The 23,893-nt window shown below is 35.2% G+C and overlaps 1 protein-coding gene across 4 annotated transcripts in view; it reads right to left on the bottom strand.

Moving 5' to 3' along the window:
* OPA1 (OPA1 mitochondrial dynamin like GTPase) overlaps positions 1–23,893 on the bottom strand; it is a 104,383-nt gene that overhangs the window by 63,037 nt on the left and 17,453 nt on the right. For 2 of the 4 annotated variants that reach the window (XM_066347715.1, XM_066347714.1), the window contains 5 exons: positions 14,494–14,604; positions 9,839–9,892; positions 6,277–6,381; positions 4,632–4,718; positions 3,817–3,930 (listed from right to left, as the gene is read on the bottom strand). In XM_066347715.1, the coding sequence (XP_066203812.1) occupies positions 3,817–3,930; positions 4,632–4,718; positions 6,277–6,381; positions 9,839–9,892; positions 14,494–14,604 (471 nt within the window). The remainder of the gene's footprint in view (positions 1–3,816; positions 3,931–4,631; positions 4,719–6,276; positions 6,382–9,838; positions 9,893–14,493; positions 14,605–23,893) is intronic. The other 2 variants (XM_066347717.1, XM_066347716.1) reach the window with 1 other exon arrangement.

Raw genomic sequence — 23,893 nt, forward strand, 5'->3', positions numbered from 1 at the left:
ATTGCTGCCATAGAAAAATGAAAAAGAAACTAGCCAGACATAATGAGAATGTATGAATCTCTATGAATTACACCAGACTGCTTGCTGCAATTATAAGCAGACTCCATTGCTACAAGATTTTTAGAAATCCTTGTCAGCCTCATCGTCTCACTTTCTACCACTATCCTGCCTTCTTTTCTGATTTCAATTTTCCAATTACTCTATAACACACCTACCAGCTGATCTTAAAAAAAAAAAACACACAACCAAACAGACGCCCTTTTTTTAAAGTTTGTGTCCAGACCTTAGTGGGACTTAAGTACCACCCAGCAATCCTCGTATTTCTCGACTTCCCTCATGAACTCAATCCTGGACTCACCACCCGCCTAGTCGAGACCTCACACTTTCCTCTTACTCAGTCTTCAATACCTTCTCCTCTCTTTTCTTAATAGCTGATAATCTCACTTCTTCCGTCACTGCGGAAGCGGAAGCAATCACAAGGAAATGTCACATTTCTACTTCCTTGCCTCTACTGTGAATTCAATAGTCATCTCCATCTTCCCCCTCCTTGATTATCAGCAGCACCGGCCTAGCCGTCTCCCTCTCCTGGCTCGTCTCCCTCTCCTGGCTCGTCTCTCACGCTCAGGACACCAGCCGCTCTGCTCTGGTCCCCCTCCGACCACACTGGTTGCCCTTCACAAGCTCCTGCATTGTTTCCGTCTCCCTCAATCTCTGAATGCTGGGAACGCCAGGGCACAATCCCTGATCTGCCCTCTGTCTCTACTCACTCCCATGGCGACCTTATCCAGTAAGAGCAGGGCTTTATATCCTACCTTCAAATATCTGATTATGACTCCTAAATTTAAGTTGCTAGACTGTTTGCCAAACCTATATATCCAACTGCTCATTTGCTAACAACCCTTAGCAAATCCAAAACTCCTCATTTTCTCCCCCAAAGCTAATTCACTCTAATCCAGACCTCCCCATGCCAGTAACAGGTTTTAATCTATTCATACAAAAAACCTCAAGTCATCCTGACAACTGACTTCCTCTCTCTCCATATCAAATAAGTCAAAAAATCATGTTGATTCCACTTTCACAAGAGTCGACCATATTCATTGCTACTTCTCTGGTTCAAGGATCACCCGAATACTGCAAAAGCTTCCCACCTGGTCTCTCTGATTCTACCCACCCCCTTGCCTCTGTCTATTTTCAATACAGCAGTCAAAGTGAGCCTTTTTAAAAAAGTGATGTTACCCTGCTCAAAGCCCTGCACTGGCTCCCATTTTATTCAAAATAAAAACCAAAGTTCACATGATCGACAAGGCTCTAATAATCTGCTCCCCTCTTACCCTGTTATCTCTCTGACTGCATCACCTACCACCTTTTACTCTGTTCTAGCCACACTGGCCTTGAACACAGTAGCCACCTAACTACCTCTGGGGCTCTGCACTAACTTTCTCTCTGCATGAAACACTCATGAACTAGGTACCCACACAACTCCCACCCTCACTTTTTGCAAGTATTGGTCCCACTGTCACCATTGATGGAGTCGACCAGCACCCTGACAACGCCATTCCTGTTGCCTGGCTCCACTTCCCTTTCCCTTCCTTTCCTTTTCTTTTTCTTTGCACACTTACCACCTCTAACATATGCAACATACGCACTTCAGTTATTAATTGCGTCTATTATTTATTATCTCCTTCTACTAGAACATATACTCCATTATGGCAAAGATCTTTGTTTTGGTTACCAACACACTGCCTAGGCCAGTGCTGGCACATATTAAGCACCAAGAACTATTTTCTGAATGAAAGACTCCGTAGTCAGGGACTCCCCTCCAGTAGCCACGGATGAATTGTCAGTACTTCTATAGACAGACAACTTGTACACTCAGTCCCAGCCTTTAACCTCAGTGACTTTGCTCCCTCTTTGTTCCCTCTCTCCTGCATCATTTTTTTTCAACTGGAGCATGGGTAGTCTGTCGGAAGCCGATCCACAAATACTGGCTAACAAGGTCACAGCAGAAGAAGATCCACAACTGCTGGCTGACAAGGTCACAGCAGAAGATCAAAAACTGCTGGTTGACAAAGTCACAGCAGAGAAGACCAATGGCTGCTGGTTGACAAAGTCACTGCAGTGAAGACCAATGGCTGTTGGTTGACAAAGTCACCGCAGAGGAAAGGCACAACGATACTTCCCCCTTTGACCTTTTGAATTAATTTGGCCTATATCCCCCCTTTTCTGGGTGTGTGCTATCATTTATGGCACAGGGATAATAGTACCATGCTTTCCCTGTAGATTCGTATAATTTCTTTGGAAATGAGACAGAGGGTGTGAGTTCCACAGAAAAGCCTGTAAGCCCCTTTGCCTGGGCTCATAGATATAAGAGGCTGGCTATGATATCCCTTGTAAAGGGTTAAGTTTGTAGGAGAATTCCTTCTTATTAATCATGTTAGAATAAATAGATTGTGACTTATGAATAGGTAGGAAACAGTAACTATACACAGAAGCACCTTTCAGCCTTCACTTAATTCATTACTTTACCTCCCTAGCCTTTTCATGTGGTAGAGTAGAGAAACTTTCCTTTCTTCTTGCATACCTGACCTGCAGGTGGTGGAACATTCTGAGAAAAATAAAGTTAGAACTTAACTAGTGTATAATTAGTAGATAAATAAAATTTGACTAGACAATAGGACATTAGGTAAGGTAGAGTTATTAATCAGTACTGACCTTTTAGAAGTTTGTACCAATATTGTTATTGCTGTTCAAGTTATTGTATAACAGTACTTTGAATGACTTACCACCTGATTTATAGCTTATAGAAATGAATTAACTGTTGCCTAGAAATATGTAACCATAGTGAAACAAAAACAATGATTAATCAATGTATTCTGAATACCATGTGATTGTAACTTAAGTGTGTGTGTATAAAAATAAAGCTAGACCAGCCATTGGCAGAGATGCCTGGCAGTAAATGCTAACGAGAGAATAAAGAGAAAACAAAGAATTCGGCTCTCTCACTCGATTCGTGCCGACGCCGTCTCTTCCTGTGGGACCCCTGGATTCCCCCCGGGGCTGGACCTCGGCAGTAGTCAACCTTTTTATACCTACCGCCCACTTTTGTATCTCTGTTAGTGGTAAAATTTTGTAACCGCCCACCGGTTCCACAGTCATGGTGATTTATAAAGTAGGGAAGTAATTTTACTTTATAAAATTTATAAAGCAGAGTTATAGCAAGTTAAAGCATAAAATAATAATTATTTACCAAGTACTTTATGTCAGATTTTCACTGTTTGGCAGAATAAATGTTTATAAAACAACTTACTATAGTTAAATCTATCTTTTTATTTATACTGTGGTTGCTCCGCTACCGACCACCATAAAAGCTGGAATGCCCACTAGTGGGCGGTAGGGACCAGGTTGACTACCACTGAACTAGATCATTACATATAGCATATATCTTTAAAAACTCTCTCTTGACCCAACATATTTTAACTGCTCCTGCCCCATTTCTCTACTCTTTTTTATATTAAAGCCAGATAATTAAATTCATTGACTCCACTTCCAAGATTGTCATTCTCTTACTCAGCATGAACTCCAAAGGCCTAATAACAGTAGAGCCTGGCCTTGCATTACACTCCTGTCCCCCTCTCGTCACTCCTCCGCACTCAACTCCTGTCAGAGTGGCCTCCTGGCCATGCCCCCTGATTTCTACAATAAGAATAACTTCAAATGCTCTCTTTAGTTAAAATTCTTCATTTCAACACCATCAACAAAGCTCACTGAAGCAGTTACCTTTCTAAGGCACTCCATTCAGATGGTCTATTTTCTTACCTTAACTGGAGACCGTGTCATCATCTCCCCAGATCCTCGTGGGAATATTCGTGCTTGAGCAATCATTTCCAACACACTAGTTTTCCCAGCACTCTGATCTCCAACCACAACAACCTTACCGCAAAACAAGTAACATTTATTCATATATTCAATACTAACTTATATTTAAAGAAATTTGAAATGCTGCTGAGATTTTTTTATTTTTTTAAATATCTATAAAGAATTTAAAAAGACCATCGATGAAAAAAAATGATAGTTGATACATAGATGCACATTGAAAATATAAATAATGAAACATGAATTGGATCCATGTCAAATCCAAAGCCAAATTTTTATTAAAAACTTACTAAACCACTATTTTCAAAACGTTTCAAACGATCATTCACGTTCCACAAATCTTTCCCATAGCTGATTCACTCTTTACAAAGACATTTTCAATCCTAGGATGTTAAATTTCACTTGTGTCCTGAATTTAACCCACTGTTCAGGTACTTTAATATCATCGATATTATACATATATTATGCCAAATATATTCATAATTCAAATATCTAACAGCCTTCCTTTATTACACACAAATATAAGTCAACCAATGGATCAAAATACTCACACAACATTCAATATTTAATACATCAACTAGAACACATAAGTAATATTATATAGGTAAAAAATATATGTCTCTGGTTAAGTCTATGTGTCTACATATACATATGTGTATGTACTGTGTGTGTGCATCCGTGCACATATAACTTTTTTTAAAACCTAAAGGCTTTTATTGATAACGAGGAAGTTCACTATGTATTGATTTTTCTCTTACCCTTGGCAGATGATCTTGTGTATTATAACTGGCATCATAATCAGATAGAACATCCAGAACTTCAGAATACATGTCAATCAAAGATTTCTATAAAATTTAAAAAATTAGTATTAAACAGTGAAAATATTTTTTAAAAAATATCACAAATGTGTCGAAAAAAGCTAATAAATTCAAAATGTTTTTCCATAATCATCATACTGTTTTTTCAAATAACGTAAATACATAGTCATAGTAAAATACTATAGAATAAAATTCATTTCTTCTAATTCAATGTATCCAATTTATTTTATTTATAGGTACACTGATTATTAAAGCACATTAATTCAGGATTTTCTAACCTTCTAATTAAATGGTAAAAGAGGGAAGTTATTATTTAATATTGAAAAAATATGAAATGCCCAACAAAGGAACACCATTAACATCATAAAGGTCAAATGAGGGGTCAGGTGACCAACTGAAAGGAAGTAATCTTCTACCAAATTTGGTGTGTGTGCCTGATATAGAGATAGAGACAGACAGAGACAGAGACAGAGATGGATGGGGTGGGGGAGAAAGACCAAAAAGAGGATTAAAGTGGAAAAAGAATCAACAAAAAGACTGTTGAATCAGTAAGCATGATTAAGTGTACTTTGACAACTGGGCAGACTAAAATATGAGTGTCAGGGAGAGACATCCGTGTTATTCCTCTCTGTATGTAGAAACAGGATCAAATATGGTACCTGGCAAATAGCAAGGTTCAAGTAAGTATTTGATGAATAAATGAACAAATACACAGGCTGAGGGAAAAGGGCTACTTTTAAGCATTTAATAATTAAAGGTAAGTTTTAACGCTAAGGTAAAAACAAAATAAGGGCCTACAGTTCTTTTCTTCTCTTAATATTTAGAAATAATAAATGGGAAGCAACGGCTGTCCCTCCACTGAAAAATAAACAAAGAATTCTTTAAAATTTCATTGCATCTCATTTTATGACAGAAAATACTGTTTCTGAGATAAATTCTCAAAATATAATAACAGTTGGACATAACTTTTCTCAACTCAATATTTTTGAATAACCTATAAAAAAGCCACAGTATTTGTCTTTATGTAGTTATGATTTAGAGTCAGAACTACTAATATATACTATTTAAACTACAATAAATATCTTTAGACCATGGCTATCAAATGTCTGTACCACGATTTATTGCAGTTTTCTACACACACATTCAGTTTATTTATATGAGATGTAAGTTAAAAGAATTATTCCAAATTAATTTAGCAAATACTGCTTGGTTTAGTGGGCATAAGATTTAAGTTACTGGTAATGGTAATTACCAATATGCTGATAACAGTATCCACATATGCTTTTTCAAAAATTCTTTAAAATTTTAAATTCTTTAAAATTTAAAAGTTCCTAGGGAACTTTCCAGGAGAAAATGTTAACTTTCTTAAAACTAAAGATATGACTATTTAAAGTATGAAGATCTTAAGGGCATAGTTCAAAATTACAATTTGTAACATGTTTAAATATAGGAAGAGAACCTTCCTATTCCTGAAGGGTAACAGTTACAAAAGAAGAGGAGAGGACTCTTTATGATTCCTTACCCACTAGTACTGATGAATGCACGAAGTTCTGAGAAATAATAAATTAAGATAAACTTAAAATACCTTAAGCTTTCTATGATGGATGCCTTTGTCATCTTTCTGCAACACTAATTTTCTCAATTCTTTGTTCTCCTTTTCTAACCGTTCCAAGATTCTCTGGTACTTTAACTGAAATGAAATAATAGCATAACTACATAAGAAAAAGATGTGCTAATAAATAACATTAATTAAGTATAAATTAAAAGCTTCCAAAGTCCTGAAGTCATATCTCCTACTTAAAATAAATTACTTCATTTAAAAAGCTCCTATAAATATATTCACAATTTATTTTATTCTCTCAGTTATTTCACACAAACAGTAAAATTCAATATAGTTTTCTGTTATAATTTGGCACTTTATTTGGAAAATTCTTTGCTATTTACAATGAAGAAATTATATTATTTAAAAGCACTAAAAATGTAATCACTTAAAGAAACCAGTCCTTAAGTACACTCCATAAAGAAATATTTCCTGTTACATACAAATTTTAAATCTTCATTATAGGGACATTTGGCAAATTTTCAAATTCTTCCCATTCCCCATATTATTTTGTTTTAATTAAAATGATATAAAAAAATAATAGCCTATTGTACCTGAGCATGCATTATGTGACCAGCCTGTACTGAGTGTTACACCTGCATTAACTTCTTTCGCAAAAGGCAAAGGTTATACAGATTAGGAACCTGAGGTTAGGGATGCTTGATAGCCTATCCAAGGTCAGAGTTTTCGATAAGTTGGGGGCTCAAACTCTTTCAAGTTTTGTTAAATTTCTGTGGCCAGAGATTACACATTAATTTTTAAAATACTAATATAAAAACATATTTTAAGAAGACAGTATATTCAGATACATTGTTTTGTCAAAGTACATGCTTAGCTATACACTTTTCTTAAATAAATGTGACCTTTTTCTAATTGGTCTTTTCAGTTTGCACACTAGTATTTCTTCTCTAAGCAGTAATAAGGTTTGGTAAACTATTAAGAATTACTCCATTCTACAACAAGCAAAATGTTTATGTTCAACTTATAATATCATGCCTTTTAGAATGGAAAATATTTCTCAGAATTTTTTTAGGTTGTAATCAATCTTCCAAGACCACAGTAAATAACAAGAAATCATGTTTCTATCCTCAGAGAATGTCTAATTTAAGACAAATTAAAGAAAAACATTAGTTTAACTATATAGTATGAGACAGGTAGAACTGCAGGTTAAATTCTACTATAAACCTTTTTATAAAACATTCATCTTATATATATAAAAAAATAATGTATAGTAACAGTAGTATATATAACAAATTTCTGGCAGTATTTAAGAATTAGACCATTGCTATCTAATATGGTAGCTACTAGCCATGTGAGTATTAAGCACATGAAATACAGCTAGTTTGAATCACAATGTGTTTTTAAGTGTAAAATACACACCAGAATTCTAAAATTCAGCAACTAATAAATAAATAAAGCATCTAATACTTTTATACTAATGTACATATTTAAATGATACTATTTGGGACCTACAATGTTAAATAAAATACATTATTAAAATCAATTTTTTATGTTTCTATTTATACTTTAATGTAACATTTTTAAATTACATATGTGGTTTCCATTATATTTCTACTGGGTATCACTGGTATAATCATATGATCAAGCATTGTATCAACGCTCAGTGGCTAACAACTATAACTGCACAGACCAAGGGCTAGTATCAATGAATGCTGTAAGGGTGGTAGGATTTCCTTTGGTTCATTTCTTTGTAAATATTGAATCCACGATGGGGTCTACAAAATTTCTGTGATGAAACCATTCTCTGGTACAGATGCCGAGCTGTAGCTATTTTATAGAGATGTGCTACTAGGCTGTCCTTCAAAGGACAGTAATTACTCCAAAGATCAGTAATTCTCAAATGTAAGGATGCATCAGAATCTCTTGAGGGCTTTTAAAAATAAAGACTGCTGGGTTCCAATACCAAAGTTTCTGGTTCAGTGAGTCTGGAATGGGGCTAATAATCTGCATTTCTAACAAGTTTCCAAAATATACTTAAGCGACTGCTCCATAGACCACACGTTGTCACCAGTGATTCTTACTTAACCCATGCTGCAGATTGGAACTGCCTGCCTGGGAAGTCTTAAAAATATAAATGATGCACAGAGCACAAGTCATACAGTTAGGTATGACAATCAATTCATAGATATTAAAGAAACGTGACTCAAAATATACTAAGTGTTTAATTTCAATACCCCATGCTGCATATACAAAGAGACATAAAATGTCTTTTTTTTTTTTCACTTTAGAGAAGAGAGAAAAAGAGAAAGAGAAAGAGAAGAGAAGGGGGAAAGAGCAGAAGCATCAACTCCCATATGTAGCTTAACCAGGCAAGCCCAGGGTTTCGAACCAGCGACCTCAGTGTTCAAGGTCGACACTTTATCCACTGCACCACCACAGGCCAGGCAAATAATGTATTATTTTATTTTATTTTATTTATTGATTTTTTAGAGAGAGAAGAGTGAGAGAGAGAGACAGAGAGAGAGAGAAGGGGGAGGAGCAGGAAGCATCAACTCCCATATGTGCCTTGACCAGGCAAGCCCAAGGTTTCGAACCGGCGACCTCAGTGTTCCAGGTCGACGCTTTATCCCACTGCGCCACCACAGGTCAGGCCCAAATAATGTATTTTTAACTAAAAAAAAAAAAAAACTCAAATATTGCAGATCATTGATAACTATATAGAATATCTGACAATGGAGTGGATGATAAGACAATTTTGTACTAGAATGATAGCTACTCAGTACATTACACAGATCTTTAAAATAATAATGATCTTAGGCCCTGGCCAGTTGGCTCAGTGGTAGAGTGTCAACCTGGTGTGTGGAAGTCCTGGGTTCAATTTCCGGTCAGGGCACACAGGAGAAGCGCCCATCTACTTCTCCACCCCTCCTTATCTCCCTTCTCCCTTCTCTTTCTCTCTTCCCCTCCTGCAGCCATGGCTCAATTGGAGCGAGCTGGCCTCAGGCACTGAGGATGGCTCCATGGCCTCTGCCTCACATGCTAAGAAGAGCTTGGTTGTTCAGCAACAAAGCAACACCCCAGATGGGCAGAGCATCACCCCCTTAGCGGGCCTGAAGGGTGGATCCTGGTCATCGGGACACATGCGGGAGGGAGTCTGTCTCTGCCTCCCCTCCTCTCACAAATAAAAAAATGAAAATAAAATAAAATAATAATAATGATTTTATAATAGAATAGCTTTACAAAGTAGTACCAGAAATACCTTTAGAAAACTTATCTGATTGGTTATGGGCTTTAGAAAAGTAAAGGAAAAAGTTCTGAGGGTTCATGAGAACAGTGGTAGACTCACAACTATAACTTGAATTAATTAATAACTGGTACTTAATTAGCCTATAAATGTAAAAATGCAAGCATAGGTTTACATAAGGACAAGTCACTTTCTCTTATTTTTTCTATAGTTTTGATGATAACATTTTACCATTAGACCATTCCAAATTTTGCTTTGTTAAAAAAAATTAATTTTCACATCACCAAACTCATATTTGACTATTAGAAAAAGTCCCTGGTTCTTTTCACTCATCAGAATTACCTGGGTATGCAGAAGTTCTTCTTGAAGTTGGTCGATTTTCTCTTTGTCTGACACCTAAATATTTAAAACAAATTAATTTTGAGTAGAATTAGGTTCAGATAGAATGTATAGTAAGTTAAAAATTTTAAATGTATTTTTAAGAGTAAAAGCTATTGACTTAATATGTATAAACAAAGCAAATTTTAAATCAATTAATATTTAGGAAAGTAAAATACAATTGTATTTAGCAATAAAAACAGTTCATCAAAATTTTACATTAAGTAAAAACCTTAATTTTCCTGTTGCTATGCTAGTCATTTCTTGAATGGCTTGTTAGAAAAATAAGACATGTGGTTACTACGATCTTCAAAGCTTGTTTTGTGCACAAGCGCAGGCACTTGGATGCATGAAAGTACTGACAGCCCTACAGAATTGTGTTTTGGGAAGTCAGATACATGTTATGATTTACAGGTATTGAAAAAGTTCATTGATCATAGTGTGTATTTTAAAAAAACACTAGCCATTTCCATTCTGTAAGTAGGTAAATATTAAATAAACGCAAAGAACAACTTGCATTTTCAGATGATTGTTTTTAAATTCAGTTCTAGTGCAAGAACTGCTAACACATGTTATAGCAAATGCATCAGTAGCAATAAAGTCAAATAAAGCAACTAAAATTAATTTGGACATAAAAACAAAAGTAGGACAAAACCCACAGGTATTGTGGAAACTACTTCAAATTGTTATTAATAATAGTTCTAAGAGACAATATCCAAAACCGACAAAGAAGTTTATTGTATAACAGGTTTTAAAGTAGTTACAATACAGTTTTAAATATAAAACACAATGATCAATTTTAATCAAAATGATGTCCTTTATGACAAATCCACACAATTGTGCTTTGACTCTTTGATGAGGTGCAGAAGTTATCAACCTCGGTCTTTCTGATAATTAAAATTTGTAAACATGAATTTATTTCATAGGACACAAAAACAAGTTAAAATTCATGTAATCTTTGTCATTCATTGGCTATTAAAGCAATCAAGACATCATGGTAGCAAAGAGATATGAAAAAAAATTTAAATGATTTTCTTACTTAAGAAGACATTAATAATTCTTATCCATGTAATAAAGTTATTTTGAGATTTTAATTCCTATTTCTCAAAATTTACCCTAAACACTTCTTTTAAATAAAAATGACAATGCTTGCTGGAAATGATGGGTACGTATGATTTTTTTCTTTAAAAGCCTAGGCCTAAAAATCTCCAGATATGATTCAGTAGTTAGAAAAAAAGATAATATAAAACCAACTTGACTGCTGTTTTCTCACTCCCACAGAGCAAGCAGAGACTTGTGGCTAGAAGCTTTTTTCATTTGATTGTGTGTTTGTGTAGAATGGACAAGAATGATTAATAGTCCCCTAAAATGCGAGGAAACAAGAAATTTAGAGAGAAGCGCACAATCCAAAGAACAAAATATTGAAGGCCAATGAAGAAATAAATAATTTTGCATTTTGATCACAAGGCATGCCATCACACTGTAACAATGTGGTCATAAAAAATTGCAGATTAAATTCCCAATTCATTTTAAAAGGTACTTTGATTTACTTTGTTCCATTAAATATTCATCCAATTGCAGCTAAATTAGTATAAAATGTATTAACACTATTAGTATAAACTGTTTTAGTTTGAATGTGAATATTTAACAATTTCATGCAATATATCTTAAATTACAATACAAAATTCATCATTACTCTACACAGTGCGACAATAGTTAAGAAACTAATACAATTACACAAAAAAGTTACACTGTTTACTATAAGCCAAGAGCTTAAAAGGTTAATTTAGTAATTTGGTCAAATAAAAAGGGTATACAAAAAGTTAAAATTATATAAGGTTATCAAAATTTTACAAACACAATCTTAATGCTGACAAGTATTTAGTAATCATGACTGTTAAGATTTTTATAAATCCCTATTTTAAGAGTATTTAGATTTATCATTTGCTCTTCTGGCATATGATTATTAGGAATAATTCATGCAAAGTTTTACTTTTTATCTTCTTAGCTTAATGGAACATCAAAATTAATGTAATGTTACAAGTGTTGGTAGAGTCAATAATTAATTACACCTAATATTTTCTAAGAAATAAGGTGAAACCTTTAGGTTCACAAAATAAAAATTAATGAGAAGCTACTTTTACATATCTTCTTAAGAAACTAGCACATGCTATTTTTATTCTGTCATTTATTTAAGGCCTTAACTAGCAATTTGGGTGTATTTTATTTTAATGCACTTTTCCGATAAAATTGAACTATTTACGACAAGAGTAAGTTCTTGTCCTGTTGTTTAAGATACTCAGTTTGCATTATGAAATTAATTTAAAACTCACCCTGACAGAAATGGGTATCAATGGTCTTGAAACCAGGGCTTTTGTACAATTCCAGGGCTGTGGAACTGATGGAGAAAGAGCGGAATCCTCCGCAGAAACAAGCTAAGGCTGAAAGACAAAAACCTTTACTAGCTCCTCACAGAACCAAGCCTGATTTTACATGTTTAAGTATTTCTTCCTCCTAAGCTACGGTGGCCATTCTGAAATAGTAAAACACATATATAAAAGACTCAAAATGTCTATGTATGTGTACATATTCACAGGAGGCAAAACTACCAATAGCAGTTTTAATCTACTGTTACTGCGTGAGCTCCTTTGTTCAGAAGATAGAGAAAATATTAGCTGCTACTACTACTAAGATATAAAAAAAAAACCTACTTATATTTTCAAGAAGGCAGAAAAAATGATTCAAAGGCAACAAAAAGCTGTGGTTTTGTACCTCAGTAAACATCAAATGCTTAGAATGATATAAAACTTATGAATGAGGATTTTGATCATTGTGATAGTGAAGGGTGAAGTCACCTGTGTACTAGCTATAGGTGGAAAAGTAGGGAGCAACCATAAGAAATCTGTCTTTCAGGACAGCAAGGGGAATGATGTCACGATGGAAGAGCGGGAACGGTGCCTACTGTCCCACTGACTTTCACACCGTGGCAGGAACAGTTTAGTCTGATGCCCCACTATGTGTCATAATAAAACAGAGGGAGGCACAGTCCTGTCAGTCCCTATTTTACAAACATGAGAAGTAAGACATAGAAGAGTTAAGTGGATAAATCCAATGAATACTAGAAATAGGAATATCTCTATGCCTAAAAAAAAGCAAGTGGGTCTCAAATGAGCATTACCCTTTGACAAATGTAGAAAATACACAGCATTTGCTTCTAATAGCCCTCATAACATCACATTCAAAAAAATCTTAAACCATACCTTAAAACCTTAAAATGGCAGACTATAGAACTCATTTCAAATTATTTTATCATTAGGAACATTTAAGAACAATTTTTAACTAGAACTATATTCATATTTCCAAATAACGTACCAGAACATAATAGTTCCTTCCCCTTCTTCTGTAATAAAGCCAAGGAAAGGATGGCTCAGCATATGCATCCATATTTAAAATGGTACTCTCAACAGCCAAAGAACAGAGAATGTGAAAGTGCCATTTAAAATAAGTCTTTTCTTGGTAACACACACACTTTAATTTAATCAAGTACAAAAATTACTTTCTGTATCTACCTAGGTCATTCTTTTACTGAAAGCTAAACATACAGTAGTTGATTCCACAGCCATGGAACTGAGAAAAGCCAGGAAGTGACATTGAAAAAATGAATGAAACCATGACAAGTAATCTCAAGTGTTAACCACCACCAGATGCAATAAGGTTAGCCAGCAGAAGCATTGCACTAAGTCATTATCTATATAGGTTGATTCCAATATCAGAACCTACAGGAAGCTAATTCTATGTATCACTGAATCTTATTTCCTGAGTAAGGTTTGCACATAACTTTAAAACTTCTGACATTATATATGTGAAAATTAGCTGATTTCATCACAATATAACTTTAAAATCATTACATTTATTTCACTTTGACTCCTAAGTTCATTTAGAATATGATTAACCTTGGGATCTACACTGTGGGATCATCTAACAGCCAAAAGTGTATTTTAAAGGACTTCTTGATTGTACCTATAACCAAATATTTGTATTGACTTATGCTGACTTTTATTAGAATCTCTTCTTTCAGTAGCCCAAGGTAAAATTTATTTGCACTGACTTTATGGAAGGAAGTGTACAAACTTCATGCAATCAGTTTATCAACCTGTATAAGAATAACTATGCCCAAAAGTTAAATCAAAATTGTTTTCTTCTATAAGAAATAAAACTGTTCTCTGCTGATCCATTTTAGCTAAAACAAATACATTTCACTCCATAGTAATCCTTTTCATTTTAGAAATAAAAATTTGGAGAACAAGTAAATAGACAAGTTGACTATGAAATTAGGATGACTAAATACCTGGACCAAGTAAACCATAATTCATAATTCTTCCCTAAATACAAACTCATGGACCCTCACAGTTCATCTCAGGTTTAGATCATGTATATTTTGGGTATGTTTACCCATTCCAGGAAAGTTACATATTTGTATTATGTATCTTTCATATTTTTACTTTGTCAAAAATAACTTCTCATAATTGGTATCCATGAATGGATTAGGGCGACATGATCTTTGTAGAAATGGTGGATTAATGAGAACACATCAGAAGCCCCCTTAAACCATCCATCACCTTGCGCTTCTGTTGGGCATAGCTCGTGCTATACTGGCCAGCAGCTCTGCGTGCTTCCTCTTCATGTTCTTGTATTTGCTGTTGTAAGAGAATGAGCTCACCAAGCAGACCCTGCCACGAGTTTACAATGAGGAGAAGAGGAAAATTGGGGAGGAAAACAATGTTAAACCAAAGGGCACAAGAAAGGAAAAGATGTAAGTTGGGGAGGAATGGACAGCATATAACAAAAAATGGAAACATTTATGTACCTTTCAAGCCACTAGAAAGTTGGGCTCTGCACATTTCCATTTTTCCCCTCAGTAAAATCAGGTGTCTCAGAAATATAAAACAGCACAGTTTAAAAAGTGAAATAAGTAACTATTGGCTGTATAAAAAAAAACTAGACTAGCTTGAAACGATCAAGGAAGGTAGTGCTGTAATAAACTAAATTTCCTAGTAACAGGAAACTCTAGAAAACAAACATCTCAATCCTTATATTTGAATTGCCAATATGAACTAGTTCATGTTCTAGACTTGATGAGGGAGAAAATTAAACAGTTCTTGAACAGTGTGGACCTTATAAATTGATTAAATCTTTTAATTCTCAACCATAATTCTCATATGGCTGAATAGAGGATATACAGAATGGTTTATTTACTTTGTAACTTATTATTTTAAGTAAATGTTTTTTTCATGATATCTGGTGTCTGCAACTAAATACTAGTCCATGAAAACTATTAAGAGTTTCTGAGCCTGACCTGTGGTGGCGCAGTGGATAAAGCATTGACCTGGAATGCTGAGATCGCAGGTTCAAAACCCTGGGCTTGCCTGGTCAAGGCATGTATGGGAGTTGATGCTTCCTGCTCCTCCCCCCTTTCTCTCTTTCTCTCTCTCTCTCTGTATCTCACCCACTCTCTCTCTCCTCTAAAAAAAATAAATAAATAAATAAAATTTAAAAAAAAAGAAAAAAGTTTCTGAGTATTAAGTTAATCAAAATTCTACATTAATCCATATTTCTACATGCCTATACACACAAGCTAACTTGACTAATACTTAGGGTATTTCCTTTTGCAAATTAAAAAATATTTTAGATACTGTTTCAACTTTACACAACATCAAGTAAATAGTCTGACTAAATTTTCACTTTTTATGAGCTGTTTTGACATTAAAAATATCCTGTGAGAGTATAAACTATATCAACCACTAAAACATAAGCATTATAAAAGCAATTAAGATATGGATATAATTATTATAAAAACTAAAAATGAAACAAAACCCAATTTGGACCCATGTACAAAATAATTAGCATTGCTATGTTTAAAATTCATTCAATTTAATAATCATGAAATGTTAATCTGGTACAGTTTTTATCAGAATATATTCACACATGGCATGATAATAAAATACACTCTCTATACAGTATTTTTAATTACTGCCCTATCAGATAACTAATCTTAAGAAAAGTGGGAGAAAAGGCAACTAAGAATTGACAATGTCAGAAGCCTAATATTTTCTCATTTAGAAACCATAAAAAGACTCAATTCCAGTGAATGAGGTCATTAATTTGCATAAATTCTAGGAGAACAAAGGGCTCAATATTTATCAGATTATAAAACAAACAGTTAGGAAAACATACTCATTAAAATAATCTAAATTAATCTAAAAGAGGAGTTAGCTAGCTTCAGAGGTTTTTAAATAACTGTCCAAAAACTTTATTTTGTATTATACAATTAAGAAGTCTCTTAAAATAAAATACATTCAAATTTTAATGAGTAGATTCACCCAGAGGCTTTATAACTCAGTTTAATTCATACAATCCAAAGACTTATAGAAATCAAAACGTTTTCATAATAGTAAATACAAACAAAAAAGCATTTTAAATTAAGAGAAAATATTAGCATATAATTTGGAAGGGTTTACTTTGTTTGATTCTTAGTTTTAATACATGAGGCTATAATCAGTGCCAATAATAATGGCACTATATAATGACTTACTATAAATCAAAGGATGAAACTTTTTGATATTTCTGCATGACAAGAAAGAACATCAAAGTAGTAAGTAACATAACTGAAATTTCAACATTTGTTTCCAAATTCAATACAGAATATATTTATAAAACCTTATCTACAAGATATATCTTCTAAATAAATATTTTATAGTCACTGATAAGTCTATCAAGAAAAGATAATGCCAACTCACTACCCTCATCATTCCCATAATCTTTTGTCATGTTTTTCATTTTTTGTATCATTGCTTTTCATCATGCAGAAATATTCAGCTTCTTTTTACTCCAAACCCAATTATTTTTATTACCTTAGTCACTTGTCATAGTCAGTTCTTCCAAACATTCAGGTGTTTAGATTTTTTAAAACAATTCCCTTTTTAAAAAGGGAATTCCCGTATTGGTTCACACAGTAGTGTACCTATTCTTTATCTAACACACTAACCAGTATTCTACTTTGAACAGTGCCAAAACAGTAATAAAATAGTCCACTTTTCTTAACTGTGCTGGTCTGTCAGGCACACGATACTTTTTTATTTATAGCTGATATACCCTTCCTTAATTTATTGCTTATATCTATATACAAAGTGTATGGTAAATACTCTAACATCTATTACATTACAAGAAAACATCCTCTTTCTAGTGACACTTCACTTTCAAATTAAGTTACCTCCTGAAAAAAGTAGGAAGAAAATAAGAATTACACATAGAAAAAGCTATTACACTATGCTACATGACTAAAGGATGCCACCCTTATCCAATTTTAGGCACCAAATCTCACCCTAACTACAGGGCCCAGTGATAGGCTACACAGCCTGGAAGTCAGGCCATGTGGAAGAAGGAAGGGGAAGAAATGTGTGTATCTACCGAGGAAGATACACTCCTAAATGGACAAAACACATTTTCCCCAATAATTTCCTAAGCTCATACATTTTTCTCTCAAAAACTAGCACATATTTTTAAGTGATATATATTACATATAAAATATAATTGTTACAAATAACAAAGTTATTGTAAACACAGATGATATACTCTCTAAACACCTAGTGTCAATTTGACACGCAGCTCTCAAGTCTCATGTTTCATGTACAGTGTTCTCAGTTTTTAAAAAATTATGTCAGATCAAGAAAATCAGTGATAACTCCAGAAACCAAAATATCAACTGAAAATGCTACAAAAACATAAAAGTTGATAAGTTTGGTAGAAAATTTTTAAATAATCTTGAAATTATAAGTCATTAATACGTGAGTACATTTAAAATACTATAATATATATTAATTGATTTTAGAGAGAGAGGAAGGGGAGAGAGAGAGAGAGAAACATCAGTTTGTTGTTAGACTTATTTTTGCACTAATTAGTTGATTCATTTTTTGTGTGTGACAGAGACGGAGAGAAACAGAGAGAGGAACAGATAGAAAGGGAAAGAGATGAGAATATCAATTCTTCACTGTGGTACCTTAGTTTCTTATTGATTACTTTCTCATATGTGCCTTGACCAGGGGCTACAGCAGACCAAGTGGCCCCTTGCTCAAACCAGCGACTTTGGGCTAAAGCTGGTGAGCCTTGCTCAAACTAGATGAGCCTACACTCAAGCTGGCAACCTTGGGGTTTTGAACCTGGTTCTTCTGAGTCCCAGTCTGATGCTCTATCCTCTGTGCCACTGCCTGGTCAGTCTCATTAGTTGATTCTTGTATATGCCCTAAGATCGAACCCACAACCTTGGCATATTGGGGTGACACTCAATACACTCTAACCAACTGAGATACCTAGTCAGAACTAAAATACTACATTTATAACATATTTTTAAAATATTACATTTTAATACATTTTTAACTTATTTTAGAAATTTGTAGCAGAGCAGAACTCATACCCTGTTGTTTTTATTCCTAGCATCTAGAATGCCTGACACATTGAATGTGTTCAAGCCACCATCCTAAGTAGGGCCTTGTAGGAATATGTTATGAAAATAGGAAGTTAGGATTACAATTAGACAGCCAGGTGCCCTAGGGTGAAAGCCCTGAGCAGACAATTTCACTACCAGTTTAATTTAATTAATGTCTTTTAAAGTTCTTAACAAAAAATGTTTGTTTTCCATAGGTTTATAAAAGGTTCCTGTTATCTTTATTATATCTTTTTAAAATGTTTGTTTACCAATGAAAGAACCTGTTTCTAAAGGTCATGAAATATGTTCACATAAAAATATCAATCTAAAATTGCTAATTACTAACTTAGGCCTCACTGAAAGTTAAGGGGTTTAGAAGTTGAGAATCCTGATAAATTAGAAACTGCAAAGTTTTAATAATAAAAGGTATAAGGTATAGAGGTACTTTTAAAAGGAAAAAGTAAGATGTTCTGAGAGCTGGTTATTTCTGAATGGTGAAGGTTTGTGTAAGTTGCAGAAGATTTGTGCAGGTTGTAGAAGGTTTATTGCAGAGGTTAGAAACAAAAAGAGAAGGAACTGAGAAAGTAGACAAAGGTGAGACAAAGAAAGAGGAAGGAAGGATTTTAGAAAAAAGATTGTCCAGAAAGGAAAAAAAAAGGAACATTAAAACATTTTTAGGGGCCTCGGGAGCTTGAGAAATTCACCCAGACATTGCACAAAGAGCCAATGGTCTTCTTAAGCCTCAACTACACAAACAAAAAAGGGTGAGTCAGAAGGAGAGACGCACCCCACAAGTACAATTGTATCTTTTTACTTTTAATTTTTTGAAGATTTCCTCACCTACACTTACTGCAGCCGAGAGGCACTTTGTACTAGCCAAGCAATGGCCTAAGCCTCTCATGTTGTACTGGGATGTATTAGCTGGCCCTGAGTGGCAGAATCCAGTCAAATTACTAATGTGGGGGCGAGGGTATGTTGCAATCTGTCATCAACAAGTCCTCTTTGGATACCAGCGAGGAATGGGAAGCCTTATCATGAGATGGCATCAGCCCCTGGAAAGCAACCCAGTTCCAGAGAACCAGCAAGTGAGAGTGAATCCACCTCTGGAAATGAACCTGAAAAAGGGAACACCTAACTCACTCCCAAGCACTCGGGAGCACCTGACATCCCCTGGGGCACTTTAAAACGCCTGACCACGCACGCTGAAGAAGTACTGCAAAATGCAGATATGCCTGCAAACCCTGAAAACCTGTTTCTCTCTATACTTGCCCTTCACCTTCCACTGCAACCACCTAACCATCCTACTCTCTGTTAATCTTTACTAAACAGAAAAGGGAGATATGTAGGAATACGCTGTGAAAACATGCAGAGTTAGGTTAAACAATCAGAGGCAGAGAGGTGCCTTAGGGCAAAGGCCCTGAGTGGACAAGAGTCCGGGGCCTCTCTAACCCTATGCTAGAAACAGCAGGATAAGATTCAGCAACAAGAAAATGTTCAGGCTCTCAGAACAGAGATTAGGAGTCAGCATGTTCCTTGTACTTCACCCCCTGTAAACTTCTTCTGCTTCCTTGAATTATTTATACTGGCTAATATATATCTGAGCAAGGCAGGGGACAAGGCTTCAGTCCCTCGGTCTGCCAACCAGGGCTGTTACCTCCCCATGGCCCCTTGGAGCATGTCATCTGGTCACCAGGCAGTTCATTGTCCTTGTGACAAGTGGTGCCCGTGTGAGGAATGGGAACCAACCATTAAGGTTTCCTTCTTTGAGTAGTTCATTGTTGCAGCCAGAGGGCCTGACACATGTCAGCTGCTTGAATGACTCAAGTAACAACCTACTTTTACCTAATACTGCACACAAAGTTTCTAGCATAAAATCCAAATTGGTTTCATAAAAAATATCTATTCTCTAGATAAGTTACACATCAACCCTACAATCCATTTTTCCCAATTTCAGAAAAGACTCCTCAAAGTTTGAGAAAAGGGGAAGAAATTAATTATATAATGTTAACATTCTGTTTACTCATGCACTAAAAGTGTAAGATCATAGTAATCATCATCATCATCATCCTAAGAGCCAATATTTATTTAGTTTCATTATGTGCCGTAACCCTCACAATGACCCTATCAGATAGGGTTTCCCCTTTTACAGAAGAGTAAACAGAAACTCAGAAGCAGAAGCGAGGCACTTGTCCAAGGTCACAGAGCTCAGAAAGCAGAAAGGTCAGGCTCTGAATGCAGGCAGGGACTACAAAGTCGGCACCTGACACCATCCTGTTAGCACTTTGGTCTCACTATTTAAATTACCCTTTAGAGAAGAAGCAGGCAAACTACGGTGGACTGGCTGAGTAGTCCAAACATTCTGGCCTGCAAACTTAAAATATCTGGCCCTTTAAGGAAGTCTGCCAACACCTGCTATATTAGATTTATAAGTGACTTGGGGCCAGAAAAGAACTTAATGAGAGTAAAGACATTTTTCCCTTTCCATTTAACAAATATTTCTAGTCATTAAAGTACTTTTCAGTTTGAATAATTCTGCTGTTTGACTAGCTCTAAAGAACCATTTTCCATTTAATTTTTTTTAATCTCCCAGGGAACTGAAAAGTGTTTATTATTTGGTTATCAGAAGGAAATACAACTTTTGATTTGGATTACTTAACTTGTTCCAATTAAGAAATACCATATCTTATTTCACTATTTGGAAAATTTCTACAAATAATAGTTTTAAGAGATAAATCAGTCTATTAGCAATAGTATAATGAATATTACAATTTTTACTAAATCCCCCTTTTCTAACTTTCCTATGAAGTGCAATGGTTTCTAAATGACATAAACATGCAGTGCCCTTATTACTAAAGAATGAAGTACGGCTGCCTGCTCTACCACTCCCTCCTCCTGCTGCAGATCCTCCCTGCTCTTCTTCCCTGATCCCTCCGCTTCCCATCCACGACTTTCCAGGACACAAGCAATTTGGCTTCCTGGCTAAGAATCTAACCAAGCATAAGTCGCTACTTGTTAGACGCTGAAGCAATTCAAGTTTCCTGAATCTATAATTACTTGATAATAGTGAGAATTTCATTTTACCCGTTAGCACGTTTGTTACATAAGGAATCCTAGAAATGTACATAGCACATAAGCAACAATGCTTTGTTATAATTCAGCACTACATGTGTACTACCTTCACTTTCTTGTTCTCCTCAACAGCTGCAAATATTGAAGGCCAAGAGAAATTTACAGGAAATCAGAGCAAAAAGAAACATTGCATAAAATCACTCTTGTTGGCATCAAATTTACTACTTTAAATTAGTCTCTCTTCTACTGAGTTAAACCAATCGACTGTGTTTGCTAAGAGCTCAGCACTATCCTACCTCCTCTGAGAAGAGAGTGTGGTAGAAACATCCCATCAATAGTAAGACTGCAAACCAAAATAAACAGTTAAATATGGCAAGTGTTTGAAATGTTAAGAGTATAGTTACTGGAACTGAAATGATTATAGAAGCCTTAAGGATGAATGGAAATTAGGCAGAGGAAAGGAAAGAACTATTTCAGCTGGGAGGTACCATATAAGCCACACAAATAAAGTAATAAGCGAAAAGGAAGAGCAGTAATATATTACTGTTCAATAATTAATACCACCTTTCAAGATTTAGATTTTTCATAGGTCCTCCAAACATTTTCAATAAATTATAACTATGCTTATAAACTTCAGAATGACCATATTCCTTATTTCTGTGATATGTTTATGACCAATCAGACACTTCACAGAACAAAAGCACAGATAATAAAATGTCTTACTTAGCAAATTAATTTTCACCAGAAAACAAGAATCTTACTGAATCTAAAAAAGAAGATACACTAAGTAGTCTTTTCAGCTATAATGTATTATTATGACCAATACACAGAAATCTACTGATAAATTAATTCACTAAAATAGGCTCACCACTCCAATTTCTAATTTGTTATCTGGTAGTTATAAAGGTCTCCAAGTTCAAAAATATTATTCAGTTTACACCAGCGGCTCTTTCTAATATTTTAAAGCAGGGGTTGGGAAACTTTTTGGCTGAGAGAGCCATGAATGCCACATATTTTAAAATGTAATTCCATGAGAGCCATACGAGTCGTGTACGTTACGCATTATCCAATAAAAATTTGGTTGTCCCAGAGGACAGCTGTGATTGGCTCCAGCCACCCGCAATCATGAACATGAGTGGTAGAAAATGAATGGATTGTAATACATGAGAATGTTTTATATTTTTAACATTTTTTTTTTTATTAAAGATTTGTCTGCAAGCCAGATGCAGCCATCAAAAGAGCCACAGGCTCTGGCTGGTTGGCTCAGTGGTAGAGCGTTGGCCTGGTGTGCAGGAGTCCTGGGTTCAATTCCCGGCCAGGGCACACAGGAGAAGCACCCATCTGCTTCTCCACCCTTCCCCTTCTCCTTCCTCTCTGTCTCTCTCTTCCCCTCCCGCAGCCAGGGCTCCATTGGAGCAAAGTTGGCCCGGGCGCTGAGGATGGCTCTATGGCCTCTGCCTCAGGCGCTAGAATGCCTCTGGTTGCAACAGAACAACACCCCAGATGGGCAGAGCATCGCCCCCTGGTGGGCATGCTGGGTGGATCCTGGTCAGGCGCATGCAGGAGTCTGTCTGACTGCCTCCCCATTTCCAACTTAAGAAAAAAATAAAAAAATAAAATAAAATAAAAGAGCCACATCTGGCTCGCGAGCCATAGGTTCCCAACCCGTTTTAAAGAGAACATAAATTTTAAATTTTTTGATTAATAAAAAAGCACGTATTAAAAAATAGTTTCAGTATTTTTCCATTTTTTATTTATAAAAGATACATAAATTTTCATTAATACAACATAAACAAGTAACTGTCTACAAACTGAATAGACACAGATCCAGGAAAATCAGAGAAACTTGGTATCTAGTTAGCCCATACATTCTTATATGCAAAGATATGCTTTCTGTAGACTTTTTGAAGACCTCCATTGCAACTCTCCAGAACACCTAAAAGTCTAGTGACCCAGGACTGGGAACACAGGTAATCCCTTCATCATGTTGTTCACGCTGTCTGACTCAAGTCAAACAATCAGACATTTGTGTTCCCTCAACTCCCCGTCACTTTAACGTCAGTTGACTTGGAAAGGTCCTAACTGTTCCTCTACTTGCCAGCACTTCTCCAGATGTGTTCTCCTATTAGAAAGCACAAATCTTTTTTTTAGTTCTAGTTATGTTTTCAATTTATTACTACTGTTTTAAAAATCTGATTCACATTCACTTTTATATTTCTAGTAGAAGTGTAGCCAGAAACTTAGGAATAAACCACACAACTAGTAAGTTACAGCATGACTGCTGCAAGCCCTGAATACATTTTAACTCTGGGGCTCTCAGACACCAGACCCAACCAATCAAAAAGGTATCAGCTAAACTCTGGCTGCTATCTACCTCTGATCACTATCCAAATTTTCGAACTTGATGTTTTAGACAATAGAGTAATTTCGAAAAGGCTAATGCTAAGCTAAGGTCTATCCTTCATTAC

The sequence above is a fragment of the Saccopteryx leptura genome, chromosome 8, assembly GCF_036850995.1.
Source record: "Saccopteryx leptura isolate mSacLep1 chromosome 8, mSacLep1_pri_phased_curated, whole genome shotgun sequence".
In the NCBI taxonomy this organism is placed as follows: domain Eukaryota; kingdom Metazoa; phylum Chordata; class Mammalia; order Chiroptera; family Emballonuridae; genus Saccopteryx; species Saccopteryx leptura.